At 42.0% G+C, this 14486-nt stretch overlaps 1 protein-coding gene across 2 annotated transcripts in view; it reads left to right on the top strand.

Annotated features, from left to right (window-relative positions):
- Positions 1–14486, top strand: part of fam91a1 (family with sequence similarity 91 member A1) — a 94726-nt gene that overhangs the window by 31208 nt on the left and 49032 nt on the right. Inside the window, exons 5-9 of one of the 2 annotated variants that reach the window (XM_084327187.1) lie at positions 4388–4571; positions 5663–5753; positions 7826–7888; positions 9483–9589; positions 10190–10228. In XM_084327187.1, coding sequence (XP_084183313.1) covers positions 4388–4571; positions 5663–5753; positions 7826–7888; positions 9483–9589; positions 10190–10228 — 484 coding nt within the window. Of the gene's footprint in view, positions 1–4387; positions 4572–5662; positions 5754–7825; positions 7889–9482; positions 9590–10189; positions 10229–14486 lie in introns of those variants that run through there. The other variant, XM_084327186.1, reaches the window with a different exon arrangement.

The raw sequence follows: 14486 nt of genomic DNA, 5'->3' as shown, positions 1-14486 counted from the left end.
GCCTTCTGGAGACGCATGTCCCTCTGGCACTGTCTCCTAGTTAACAGCTCCTTTCATTTGATTGATTGATTGAAAACTTTATTAAACAGATTGCAGAATGGGTACAATACAGTAAGCTCAATACACACAATTGTTAAGGGGATGCAGACCAGAGAAAGGGTAGGCGGGGTGGAAGGAAACTGTACAACTGTACAAGCAAAACTGTACATTGGAATATCGACGAAACCTTACTTGGTCCCAAGAAGAGGGTCCCGTGTATTATGGAGTTAGGACATTTACTGTACATAGTAACATAGTAACATAGTAGTACATGACGCCTAGTTAACCGCTCCTTTCAGACGCACTGGACTGCTGGTTAACCCACATTAACACTTTGGTCGCCAGGCTTATATTCATAATAAACCATCCCACGCCAGCTCTATTTGTCTATGGAGAAGTTCCCCTTCTTTGCAGGGCTATAACTTTTTAAATTGTATTGCTAAATTGACATTACTATGGCCCATTCAACGTCAAGTATCTATTGTTCAGGGTGTAGCAACGTTATACTTTTTCATTCACATATTCATACTAAAATACGGTCTAAAGTATAAGTATGTTTTTATCGTTTTCTGCAGCATTCTCCAGAACGTGATTTATAGCCCTAAATGCATTATATTGATGATTGTATACAGTTTGATAGCGATCTGCGCGAGATACAAAATTTCAAATGACGTGCTTCTAGAAGTTACTACTTATCATCTGATGTTGACCGGATGGGGGGGGGTCGTTTATAATTCCGTGGCCAACGTTAGATGATTCATCTAGTGTGGGTGATATGATCATTAGAGCAGTTTGTATCGAACACGTTAAAAAATAACGCTGAAACGAACCCTAGCTTCCTCGTAGCGTTGGGCGATGAGCGTGGAGCAGAATATTCCTATTATGGGATGTTGAAATATGCGATCCATCTCCAGGTTGTATAATAGTATATACGTCCAAATCATGTTGTTTATCGAGTTATTGGTAACGGATTGCTATCCATTGTGTCTAGCTCGAGTCCCGAGACTATTGGCGAGTGATCGGACCGAATTGGAATGAGCATCAGCTTCCGTTTCCGGTTTCCGGTTTGAGCGATCCGCCGATCGGCCACCAGATGGCGCTCTTGAACCGTTGGAGAGTTGAGAGGGGATCAACAGTAGATCTCAAGTCTCCGGGGGAGAAATATGATTGCGATCACAGATTTTTTTAAATATTGATCTCAAAGACGTGGTACGGCGTCTTTGGCAGAATGAGCATGGCGGGGAATGACGTGTTAAGGCGTTTTTGGCGACCAAAGTGTTAATGCACTGGACTCCTGGCCTTCACCGCACATTAATCTGAAGGGCTGTATGTCCGAATGCAAACATTCAAATTATTCCGCATGGAGTTGACCCTCCCAGCACCCTGGTCTTAACCATATAATATGTAACATTTCTGCATTTAAAATATCTACAAACCACTAGACCTACGCTAGACCTGTTGTTGAGTTGTTTACTTAGAGGTAGATAACATTCAGCCACTAGATGTCGCACTAGAGCACCAGCATTTATCCAATCGGGTGCATTCCATGTGGGGCAAGGGGATACATGCACGCAATGTAAATGTTCACCGGGGAAAGCTATTATTTTATTCTGCATCTTCTAAAAGCTCTGGATGTATTATTATTATTATTATTATTATTATTATTATTATTATTATTATTATTATTATTATTATTATTATTATTATTATTATTATTATTATTATTATTATTATTATTATTATTATTATTATTATTATTATTATTATTATTATATTTTTAGCACCTTTTAAAATGATCCAAAATGTTTCCAACAATGTTCAAACCCTGATAAATCTGTAATTTCAGTCAAGAATACGGACTGTTTCCTGTGTTTTTCTTCTTCTTCATTTACTTTTGGGCAGACTAGATGCCCTATCATCTTGTGGTGGTCCCCTCTCAATGATGTCATATCCCCTTTACCCCCTTCTCAACCCTGTGTGACGAACTGCCGTGCCTCCGATATTGTTAAGACATTTACATAAATTAGCGGGTTATGAGTAATGCAAACATTTTGGATTGATTGTAAACTATTTACCGTACTTTTCGGACTATAAGCCGCGGCTTTTTCCCCAATTTTTCGACCCTGCGGCTTATATAATGGTGCGGCTTATATGTGACTCGACGTGACCAAACCCGGAAATGTAAAAATCTAAATATTGCTTTTTTGACTGCATTGAAATGTTATTTATCTGTTCCCTTATTTGCTAAACTTAATACAACTTGTAAATGAGTTAATTCTTGTTATTTGTCCGACAGTATTGTGTCCCAATGCTAATTACATATAGTAATTAAACATTAAAACACCTGCGGCTTATAGTCCAGTGCGGCTTATATATGTACACATCATTCAATTTAGCTGCTGCGGCTTATAGTCAGGTGCGGCTTATAGTGCGAAAAGTACGGTATATACAGTTTCACAGTGTAAAATCCTGTTGTTGTCACTGTACGGAACTGAGTGGTCGCTTATTTCACTCTGTACAGAATACCGTTGACCCTTATTTAATTTAGAGTTAATGCTCTAAAAATAAAAGATCTCCTTCAAGCGTTGGTTTTAGGACCTGGCAATTTTTTTTTCCTTTATTAGCTTTTTCTGGTCGCGCAGGACCGACAGAGGAGAGAGGGTGAAACGGGAGGAGAAGAGGGGAAGACATGCGGCATATGGCCACCGGGTCGCGTGAATATTTTAGGCAACCAACTTGTGTTTAGCGTTTCTCTGATTGGCCAATACGCCCATGTGACCACGGCAGCGCGAGAGAGCGGCAGCGCGGAAATAGGCTGTCTATTGCCTCGCGCTGCAGCGCGGAAATAGGCTGTCTATTGCCATTCTCTAAGTCAAACTCTAACCTTAACCAGCTCCTTAACAGCGCCTAAACTTAACCCTTCTAACCTTAAGCAACTCCGAAACAATGCCTAACCTTAACCAACTCCGAAACAATGCCTAAACTTAACCGGCGAAATGAATGCACGTTAAAAAATATTGCCATTCTCTAAGTCAAACTCTAACCTTAACCAGCTCCTTAACAGCGCCTAAACTTAACCCTTCTAACCTTAAGCAACTCCGAAACAATGCCTAACCTTAACCAACTCCGAAACAATGCCTAAACTTAACCGGCGAAATGAATGCACGTTAAAAAATATTGCCATTCTCTAAGTCAAACTCTAACCTTAACCAGCTCCTTAACAGCGCCTAAACTTAACCCTTCTAACCTTAAGCAACTCCGAAACAATGCCTAACCTTAACCAACTCCGAAACAATGCCTAAACTTAACCGGCGAAATGAATGCACGTTAAACTTAACGGCGAAAGAATGCGAATGCACGTTAAAAAAAAAAAAAAAAAAAAATTGAAGGGATTCGAACTAGCCAGCAACGAGCCGTAGGATCCACAGCCATGCAGCCTTGCCAATTGAGCTATTTCTGGATACTGAATTAGGGGCGGTTACTGGCATATAATGCTGCCGCTCCGCTCTGCTGCTGCCGCGTCGCCGCGGGGGCGTGGCTAGACGCAAGTTGGGCGTGGTTAGATACAAGTTGGTTGCCTTTAATATTTAGGCCACCGGGTCGGGGAATCGAACCCGGAGCGACCGCTTCGCGACTTTGCACTATCTGACATAAAAGGGGACGGGCGACAAAAGAAGCACATTTCCTGGAAATACCAATTGCTCTTCCCATTTTTAAAACAATATAATTAATATGCTGAGACCAAGACCGAGTGCAGTGTAGCAAAACGTTGTAGTTGCCGGTAAAAAACGAGGGAAAATATATATTTTTTGAGACCACGCGATATTCTCGTAAACTATTTGATTTTTTTTTTTATAATTTGACGACTATTTGAATATCCCAAAATTAAATGATGCCGTGTTGTTAATAGCTTAACTTAGGACATGATATTTCCTATTTAGTGGATCCAACATGCTTCTATAGCCCTGTGCTGCGGAATATCAACTTACTTTGCTCTTGATGTCTAACACGACACACGTGACTTGTTGGTGTCCGTTTTTAGCATCGGGGGGGGGGGGGAATTCTATAGACACAGATGGCCTGTTTTATTGAAGACATTTAGGGGCGACAGTGGCTCGGGAGGTAGAGCAGTCGTCTGGTAATCCGGAGGTTCCAGGTTCGATTCCCGCTCCTCCTGGGCAGCGTGTCGAAGTGTCCTCGAGCAAGACACTTAACCCCTATAATTGCTCCCGATGTCGCCTCCGCCATTGGTGTGTGAGTGAATGGGTCAAATGTGAGGAACAAAATTGTAAAGCGCTTTGGATAAAAGCTGTTATATATATATATATATATATATATATAAATGCAGCCATTTACTACTTTTACATTCTCTGATCCTGACTTATCTAACTGGCTGTTTCTCCGCGTCTCTCCGTCAGAAATTCTTCCGCAGGAAAACGGCGCGGGACCTGCTGCCCGGCAAGCCGGTGGAGATCTCGGTGGAGCCGTGGTGGGTGGCACAGAGCGGCTTCATCACCGAGGACGACATCAGGGTGAGAGGGGCCTCGTGGAGCCACACGCCGGCTGGCTGGCTACAAACATTGAATGAATGAATGAATGATTATTATTTTTAATTTTTTTTTATTTTAATTTTTTACATAGCATAGTAGTAGAACTTGACCGAAAAGGTGTAGGCTGAAGCCGAGGCTTATAATTGCCCACCCTTTTTACATTACATTACACTATTTACATTACACACAAAACAATAAAATACTAAAAAGAAACATAATTCCAGTATATCATTTAGCAAAGGTTACAAAGGTTTCATAGTTTTATGTACAAAACGTATACACATTTATTTATGTTTTATTTCTTTTTTTAAATACTTTTTTTTTTTTTTTTTTTTATATATATGTTTTTCTTTTTTCTTTATCCCTTTGTCACTATTTGAACACAGCTATGTTATAGATGAAATAGAACTAGGATAACTACATTATCTCAATATTAAGATAAGATAAGATATTCCTTTATTAATCCCCTTGGGGAAATTCAGGCATCATAGCAGCATGCGGGAGGGGGGGGGGGGGGGGGGGGGGGGGGTACAGGTATGGGCAGGGTAATAGTGGAAAGACATGCATATAGGTGATACAATTATAGTACAGTAGAAAAAGTAAACAATATACTCTGAATATATGTATATGAGCAAGTATAATAATAACAATATGGTTACAATAAACATTAGAATCTAAATATATACTATGAGTAAGTACAGTATACAGTATACACAGGTGCAGTAATACATGAGGTACCCTAACTGTCTGGCGTGATATACGTTGTTCGTTATACGTTGTAGTCTGTGTCTGTGCAGTTTAGGTGGGAGTCAGATTAATGCAGTGAAAGTGAAATTTGAGAAGGGCATTCAATTCTGACTAAATAAGCCACGATCAATACGATTTACAACCGTCCTTTTGGTATAATCTTTTTTTTTATAAATAATTTAACAAGTATTTGCAAATCAATGCCCATCCCTACTAACACACACAGACACACACACGCACGCGCGCACACACACACGCACACGCACACACACATCTACGTACGTATCCGTCCACATTCTGACGTCTGTGTGCTGTTATGGCTACAGATCTGCAGCCCACCGGAGAAGAAGGCCATTGACAAGATGATCGATTCTGGACCCCAGCTGGCTGGATCCATGGAGTACAACGTAGTCCTGAGTGAGTGTCCTCTCCTGCTTGCTCTCCCTGACTAAAGGGTCTGGTCCTGAGTGAGTGTCCTCTCCTGCTTGCTCTCCCTGGCTAAAGGGTCTGGTCCTGAGTGAGAGTCCTCTCCTGCTTGCTCTCCCTGGCTAAAGGGTCTGGTCCTGAGTCAGTGTCCTCTCCTGCTTGCTCTCCCTGGCTAAAGGGTCTGGTCCTGAGTCAGTGTCCTCTCCTGCTTGCTCTCCCTGGTTAAAGGGTCTGGTCCCGAGTCAGTGTCCTCTCCTGCTTGCTCTCCCTGGTTAAAGGGTCTGACACCAGTCCTATGAATTGAGATTGTTGTGAGTGACCTAGTGCACTGGTTCTCACTGTGGGGTCTGGGGGACCCCAGCGATCTTTAACCTCTTAACTGGCGCCCAGAAAAGTGGCCATTTTTAAACTTGAATTTGAGGATTGCATACTTTTTTTGCAAAGATTATCTTTATACTTATAGCACATGCATGAGCCTGGTCTCTTTTCAAAGATAACATTCTGAAGTTTCTGATACAATAAAGAAAATTCACTTTACTTTTAGTGCTAATGAAATAGAGTAACATAGGTCTGAACTTGAACTTGAACTTGAACTTGTTACTCACGTTTTTCTGTAGTAGTTGCAAAAGTATATATCCCAAAAAATTTGTATGAGCTGGAAAACACACTGGGTCCATAGCCTGAAGTCTTATGTAGTACATGTCCAAATTTCATAAAAATCTGTAAAAGAAACAGGCACCCAATTTTCTGGGTGTCTGTTAAGAGGTTAAATGGACTTTAAAGGTCCCATATTATGAATAACTCACATTTTCAGCGCTCATGTATTCCCTCTGACCTTGTCCAGCGTCTGCGTTTTGAGTTCTATATTGAAATGTGACACTTTCTCTTTTCTAAAGACTAAACGAAAATATGTTTCTGACAAAATCTTTAGGGTATGAAATGGCTGGATCTTGAGTCATATTTGATCTGCAACGTCTAGTTTGGCAGCTTGATCTGAATCGTGTGTTTGATCGTGAGCCGTCCGCAGTCAATTCCGGAGTGCAATGCGTGGCCCTTGACGTGTGTGTGTGTGTGTGTGTGTGTGTGTGTGTGTGTGTGTACAAAATGTATGAAATTGCTGGATCTTGAGTCATATTTGATCTGCGACGCCTAGTTTGACAGCTTGATCTGAATCTCGTTTGATGGTTCTTCACACGCCGGTGCGGGGCGTTGTGCAGCAGCTGCAGACACAAACGGCCTGTCGAGGACGGCACTGAAACAGAGAGGCTGCTCCAACGCTGGATCTGAGTGGTATTTTCAGCAAAAAAAAGTTCAAAGACATGTTTTGGGACCTCTGAGACTTAACTTGTTGAAAGGGAGGATAATATGGGACCCTTACATTGTAACTGATGGAGGATTGCTAGAACTGATGGAATTGAAAAGGCATAGTGTGGGCTAGGGCTGAGCCCAAACGTTCGGACCTTCATTCGTTACGTTGGCATTCGAATTCTAAATCAACATTCATTTTTTCTTTTTTATATATTTCTTTTGTGTCTATTCATTCTGTTTAAACCAATGGGTTTTTTCTTCACAGTTGCAGATAAAGATTAGGCTACACTAATATTATAGTATTAAAAACTGATGAGAATTATATTCATTAAAGAAAGTTGATTTAAGACTATTTATCAGATTAATCACTTTATTCAAATTGAGGATTTAGTTTGAGGATATTTATATATATATATAAAAAAAAAAAAAGGTGATGACAAAACCCCCTCTCTGTCATTAGACTGTTGTGATTGGATAACAACGGAAATAATTGGATACAGGGGAGTCATTTGGTCAGAGATGATTTTATTTTTTTTAATATTTTCCTCAAACACTACAATGATCAAATAGACCTAATATATCCAAATAGATCCAGACACTTTTCAACAGGATATAAAGCCATCATATTTGAACGAGAAGAAAGTCTCTGTCTCAGGAGCTACTGTACACATGGCCCATGGCGGCCTTTTTAACAGATCTATTGTGATGTTCAACATAATTTGTCATTGGTGTTTTTTTTTGCTGTTCTTTTCCAGGTTTGTACAACAGAGGTTACATCTATTTAGACGTCCCCATATCTGATGACAGCTGCATCTCAGGTGAGCGCGTGTGTGTGTGTGTGCGTGTGCATGTGTGCATGTGTGTGTGTGTGCGTGCGTGCATGTACGCACTCCAATCTCCCCCGTGCTGTTTGCTATTGTCAGCTACTGAATCTCTAACTCCACTAGCTTGCTCTAAGTAAAGAGGGGTGGACCATCACTGAGAATTAGGGATAAGTGGGTGTCATTTGAAAAGAAGCTTAATGGTGTTATTACAAAAGAAAGAATGGGGGTTTAGAGATAATTTTGAAGGGGCTGAAAGGGGCTTTGTGTCGTTGGGTAGAAAAGAGGCCTTGCGTGGCACGTTTTGAGTCCTTGTCTCTCTTCAGATGCTTGTAACCAGTCTCAAGAAAATGCCTAATTTCTGTGCAGTGGTAGAGTAGGTAGAAGATTGGCAATGCACGATATTACTGTTCCACTGCTACTGGTTTGCAAGGTCCAGTAATACACCAACTGATTCAATATTTGTTAATAATAATAATAATAATAATAATAATAATAATAATAATAATAATAATAATAATAATAATTATTTAATAATAATAATAATAATAATAATAATAATAATAATAATAATAATAATAATAATAATAATAATAATAATAATAATAATAATAATAATAATAATAATAATAATAATAATAATAATAATAATAATAATAATAATAATAATAACAGGGAGACAACTAGAGGCCGTAGGCCAGTTCGCGAACAGGTGGGTTTTGAGGGCCGTCTTGAAGGAGTCCAAGGAAGTGACGGAGAGGATCTCAGCCGGGAGAGAGTTCCAGAGGGTGGTGGGGGGGGGGGGGGGGGGTGTGTGAAGGATGGAGAGCAGATCTGTGTGTGAGGATCACAACCTCCAGGAGCGGGTGTAGGGAGGGAGGAGGTCAGATAGGTACTGGGGGGCATGGAGGAGGTGTAGGGGGGGAGGTCAGATAGGTACTGGGGGGCATGGAGGAGGTGTAGGGGGGAGGTCAGATAGGTACTGGGGGGCATGGAGGAGGTGTAGGGGGGGAGGTCAGATAGGTACTGGGGGGCATGGAGGAGGTGTAGGAGGTCAGATAGGTACTGGGGGGCGTGGATGAGGTGTATGGGGGGAGGAGGTCAGATAGGTATTACACATAGCCACATATCAACTGTTGTTTTGCACATGGCAACCGTTGTCTCTTCCAACATGGATGGGGGAAAGGGCCTCTGTTGTTGATGACCTGCCTTGTCTTCTGTCGTCACAGTGCCCCCTGCTGGAGGGCTCGGTTGTTGTTGATGACCTGACTTGTCTTCTGTCGTCACAGTGCCCCCTGCTGGAGGCCTCTGGTGTTGTTGATGACCTGTTGACTTGTCCTCTGTCGTCACAGTGCCCCCTGCTGGAGGCCTCTGTTGTTGTTGATGACCCGTTGACTTGTCTTCTGTCGTCACAGTGCCCCCTACTGGAGGCCGTTGTTGTTGTTGTTGTTGTTGATGACCTGTCCTCTGTCGCCACAGTGCCCCCTGCTGGAGGGCTCTGTGTTGTTGATGACCTGTTGACTCCAATTGCGGCTACGAAAAAGAATCACGCGTTGTTGATGACCTGTTGACTTGTCCTCTGTCGTCACAGTGCCCCCGCTGGAGGGCTTCGTCATGAACCGGGTTCAGGGAGACTACTTTGAGACGCTCCTCTACAAGATCTTCGTGTCCATCGACGAGCAGACCAACGTGTCGGAGGTAGGATCTAGAAACCGTTATACCGTCCTCCTGTGTATTTGCACGGGAGACAGTGTTCACGTTTTATTATTATTTTTACGGTTAAGCTTAGGCCCTCTTTCAAACTGGTTAAGGTTAGAGTTTGGAATCAGGGCTGGTGGTCTAAAATTTTCAATCAATCAAAGCGGGGAACATAGAACCCGGGGAACATAGGACCCGGGGAACATAGACATGCTCCCCCATGCTGCATGAGTTATTTCCTGAAACATGATGAGGACATATCTGATAAGCACTCATTGTTGTTTCTTATTAACTGTTGAGTCCGAGCTCGAAACACAAACATGTCATTACCTGCAATGCCCCTTGTATTATTGTGTATAAATTAAAGAACTTGAACTTGGTTTATAAGAGGACCTTTTTGCTTCTTTTTTTTACCTTATGGGAAAACAAATGTGTCGATGAAATCAACTAATCGGGGAAGTCGGCTAATCTTTGGACTATTAGTCGACTAAGAGCTTCTTCAGTGGAGGCGAGGGCGGCCCTAGACTTTCAGCATGCGCTCATTTCAGTCGCATATTATCAGGAGAGCCTTGGCTAACTTTTGGTTTCTCCGTTTCTCAGCTGGCGAACGTTCTGGAGATCGACTTGGGCTTAGTGAAGGTGCGTATCGCCGCTCCCCGGAGCTGCTCTTCTGGTGGTAAAGGGAAGAAACTGGCCGTTCGATTGAACATTTTCTTTGCTAATGAAAAGTAACAAATGGAAAGAGAAATATACAATAACGTTAACTTGTTTTGTTTTAGTAAAATAACAAAATATGCTTGGAGGGCTGTAGCAATAGACACGACATCAAAATCGATCGTTTCAGTCGATCCTCCGATCGCAACTGTTGCTTTTCCGAGGGACGTCGTGATTGGAGGATCCAGAAAAGAGGGCAGGATTTGAGAGCTCACGTGAATTGGGTTTGTTTTTTCTGATGTTGATGCCGTTGCCCCGGCAACACTCACGTCGCCCTCTTGTCTCCCTGCTACAGTCGTTAGCCAGGATGCGCTCTGCCTGTGTACACAGTACCTCAAACTTGTTGATTCAGCGGGAAAGAACGTGAATCACTGCAGGGTACAAACAACTTTGGTTCAACCCAGAAGTCTGTTTGGGGCGCTTTAAAATCTTTTAATAATTGGAATGCAATTTTCTGTTCAGCAACGTCTCCTCACTCGGAGTTCTCTGGGTTTACATTATTACGGAGATAAACCAGGAGGGAAGACACCGTCATGTTGCTTTGTGTGAAGTTTTGGGAGTTCGGTTGGGGTCAAAATGGTTTTCCAAAAAAAAATCCATGACTATTTTCTCAAATGAATTGGCAGCATTGGAGCGTTAACATCGGCAGCCCACGAAAGAGCTGCTGGAAGGTCTCCATTAAAGTCATCGTTTACCAAAAGCGTGAAAAGGCTTCATGGGCGGGGGAAGGCGGTCTGTCTCTCGAAATTGCCGTCGACAAAAATGGAGAAGCAATTTCCCTTGGGTGCTCCTGCGGGTTGTGAGGATGGGCTTTTTGAAGTGCCCTCTTATCTTCACGCCTTCCCCTTTTCTTTGGCACAAAAAGCTTTCGGTTAGACTGAGGTTCAAATTGACCATGTGTTTAGTTCATTGATTAATTGGAGCCACATAATTATCTTTGACGCTCTATCTTTAATCTTTCAAAATGTTCAGTTGCTATCGCTATCAGCTCTATCTTTCATTTTTCAAAATGTTAAGTTGCTATCGCATGCACTCATCTGTGTTTCACTACACACATGAGTGCATGCTTACCAACTACTGTACTATCACCGACATCTAAGAAGATCCCCCCTTGAACAGCCCTTCTAAGGTTTCTCTCCTCCACATGAATGAATGAATGAATGAATGAATGAATGAATGAATGAATGAAAACTTTATTTAACAGATTGCAGAATGGGTACAATACAGTACGGCTCAATACACACAATTGTTAAGGGGATGCAGACCAGAGAAAGACGTTTGTCTTGTTTACATCAGGGTCCTGTGGTGCATTTTTTCCTATTGCTAGGTTTTAGTGAGTTTTTCCTTACCTTCGCGTGGGGTATGTCTGGGAGTGTTGCATTTATTTATTTTGCATTTATTTTAAATTGATATTGTGATGTTTCTCCTTGACTTGTTTAAAAGAAGACGTGTCCGGCCCATGGGGACATTGACGTGTTTTGTCGGGCCTTACAAATACATTTGATTTTGATTTGATTTGAATCACGTGGGACGTTTAAAACCCAGAGACATTACACCCACATATCTTATTATCGTTATCTTTATTTCCCTTAGGTCATGTGATTAGACCCATTCGTGTTCTGTAGATACGCCACTGTTACATTAAGACTCTGGTAATTTGTACGCTGCTTAAACATCAAAGATGGGTACAGTATGTGCCCCCATGGCACCGACGCACTGATGCATCATTTGAGGTTGAATTGGGTCTTGAAAGTTTGACCTAGTTCCTCCCCCCCTCCTCCTCCTCACCGCCCATTTCATATTCATAATCATAATCTTATCAGACTTGGAGCCAGTCTCTCCAGCAGTGGCACGGCTTCTGGTGTAAACACCTGAAGCACCGCTCATCCGTCTCGTCCAGGGTTTCCACGTGTCCGGGACCGTTTCATTTACAATGACGTCGTAGTGAAATACAACACGGAATGATAAAAAAAAAAAAAAGGGAAAACAATATAGAAACCGAAAGTCAACCAATTGAACATTTAAAATAATTAAAAACAACAACTGCAGACTGTGGTGAAATGGTTTGCTATTGATGATTTAAACTGAGCAATAGAAGTGCATTGCAAATAGGGCTGTACCGAATGCTTCGATCATAATGTTGACATTCGAATTCTAAATCAACATTCGAATTTTACATAAAAAAAAAAATATATATATATATATATATATATAAAAAAATCTGTTTAAACGAATGGGGGGTTTCTTCACAGTTGCAGTTAAAGATTAGGCTACACTAATATTATAGTATTATACTATAAGACGTCACCATCACTTTCATACCAACCGTGCCCTTATTGGATTATTTATGTTGACGAAACTGATGAGTTATATTCATTAAAGAAAGTTGATTTAATAAAAGAAAAAGACTAATTGAATCAGATGAATCACTTTATTCAAATTGAGGATTTATTTTGAGGGAAAAAAAATACAAAAAAAAAATTATGAAGTAAAATATTTTTTTTATAGACATTCAACGCTTCGTTCGAATACTTCAGTAGAAGCTTCGAATGTTAAAAAATGACATTCGGTACAGCAGCCCTAATTGCAAAACATTCCATGTTTCTGGAATCATTGACGTTACTTTACCTCCACTCTGTCTGCGCTGCAGCCGCTCTGCCCGCTCACTGAATGGCAGATTTCCAAGTATTGGATTAAGTAACCAAATAAATTATTTTCACAGGACATTATGAGCGGAGAGATTTAAATATGTCGGACATCATCAGATTTTGCCGTTAATAACCGGCTAACGGAACCCCCGGTCTCCTTCCTCTTACTACCGTGTGGCATGACTTGCTAGAATGACTCACTGAGATCGTGCCCCAAAACGTCCCAGATGATTTAGGCTATGTTCAGACGACCTGCCCACATTGTATTGAGATAGATTTTTAGAAAGTCTGGGCCACAAATAAATGGTAAATAAAAACACTTTAAGATTTTTGACATCTGATCCAAACCACATTTGGACACTCTGGCAACACGACACGCAACCGAGTGATGGAGGTGCCTCAGAGCAGCTAACGTCGGCTGATATTTAGCTAAGCTAATCCATTTAGTTAGCTTAGCTAATCAATTTGTCTAATGGCAAAAACGTAATGTTAGCGTATCGCTAAGCTTTCGTTACCTAATGTTGCCAACCCTGTAGCAGGTTAGCTAATGTTAACGTTAGTAATGTTACATAGCGCTGGCTAACAGTTCTGTAGCAGGTTAGCTAATGTTAACGTTAGTAATGTTACATAGCGCTGGCTAACAGTTCTGTAGCAGGTTAGCTAATGTTAACGTTAGTAATGTTACATAGCGATGGCTAACAGTTCTGTAGCAGGTTAGCTAATGTTAACGTTAGTAATGTTACATAGCGCTGGCTAACGGTGGTGTAGTGGTTAACACTGTCGCCTCACAGCAAGAAGGTCCAGGGTTCGAATCCCGCTTGGGGACCAGGTTTCCATGGTGCCAGTTACCCAGGTGGGGTATCTCCCAGTCCTTTCTGTGTGGAGTTTGCATGTTCTCCCCGTGCTCGCAAGGGTTTCCCCCCCGATAAGATAAACCCAATGGAAAAACATGCACAACAACAAGATCGCTAACGCTGTGGCGTCCTTGACGAAGACGGACAGGAGCACTTGGATTGGTCCCCTGGCGCAGCTCACGTTGTGCCTGTCTGCTCCCGGCTGCCCTTGGGGGGGAAGGACGACGGGATGGGTTAATCGCAGATACGGATTGCATGCATGCATCGCATGTGTGCCAATTGATGACCTCGGAGCAGGTCCTAAATTACTAAATTACTATTACTAACAGTTCTGTAGCAGGTTAGCTAATGTTAACGTTAGTAATGTTACATAGCGCTGGCTAACAGTTCTGTAGCAGGTTAGCTAATGTTAACGTTAGTAATGTCACATAGCGCTGGCTAACAGTTCTGTAGCAGGTTAGCTAATGTTAACGTTAGTAATGTCACATAGCGCTGGCTAACAGTTCGCTACCGTTAACGGTACAGAGGAACACATACGCGGCCCAGCCTGGGGCAGCAGCCAATCCCAGCTCTGCTCTGTCCACGTTACACTTTTGGCCAACTGCATGTAGGCCTCGCTGGTAGGCTTGGGGGACGCAGTAGGCTTGGGGGAGCGCAGTAAGCTTGGGGGAGGGCAGTAGG

The sequence above is a fragment of the Notolepis coatsorum genome, assembly GCF_963971535.1.
Source record: "Notolepis coatsorum genome assembly, chromosome: 13".
NCBI classification, from domain to species: domain Eukaryota; kingdom Metazoa; phylum Chordata; class Actinopteri; order Aulopiformes; family Paralepididae; genus Notolepis; species Notolepis coatsorum.
The sequence above is the reverse complement of the archived record's forward strand: the minus strand, read 5'-3'. Positions and strand labels throughout refer to the sequence as shown.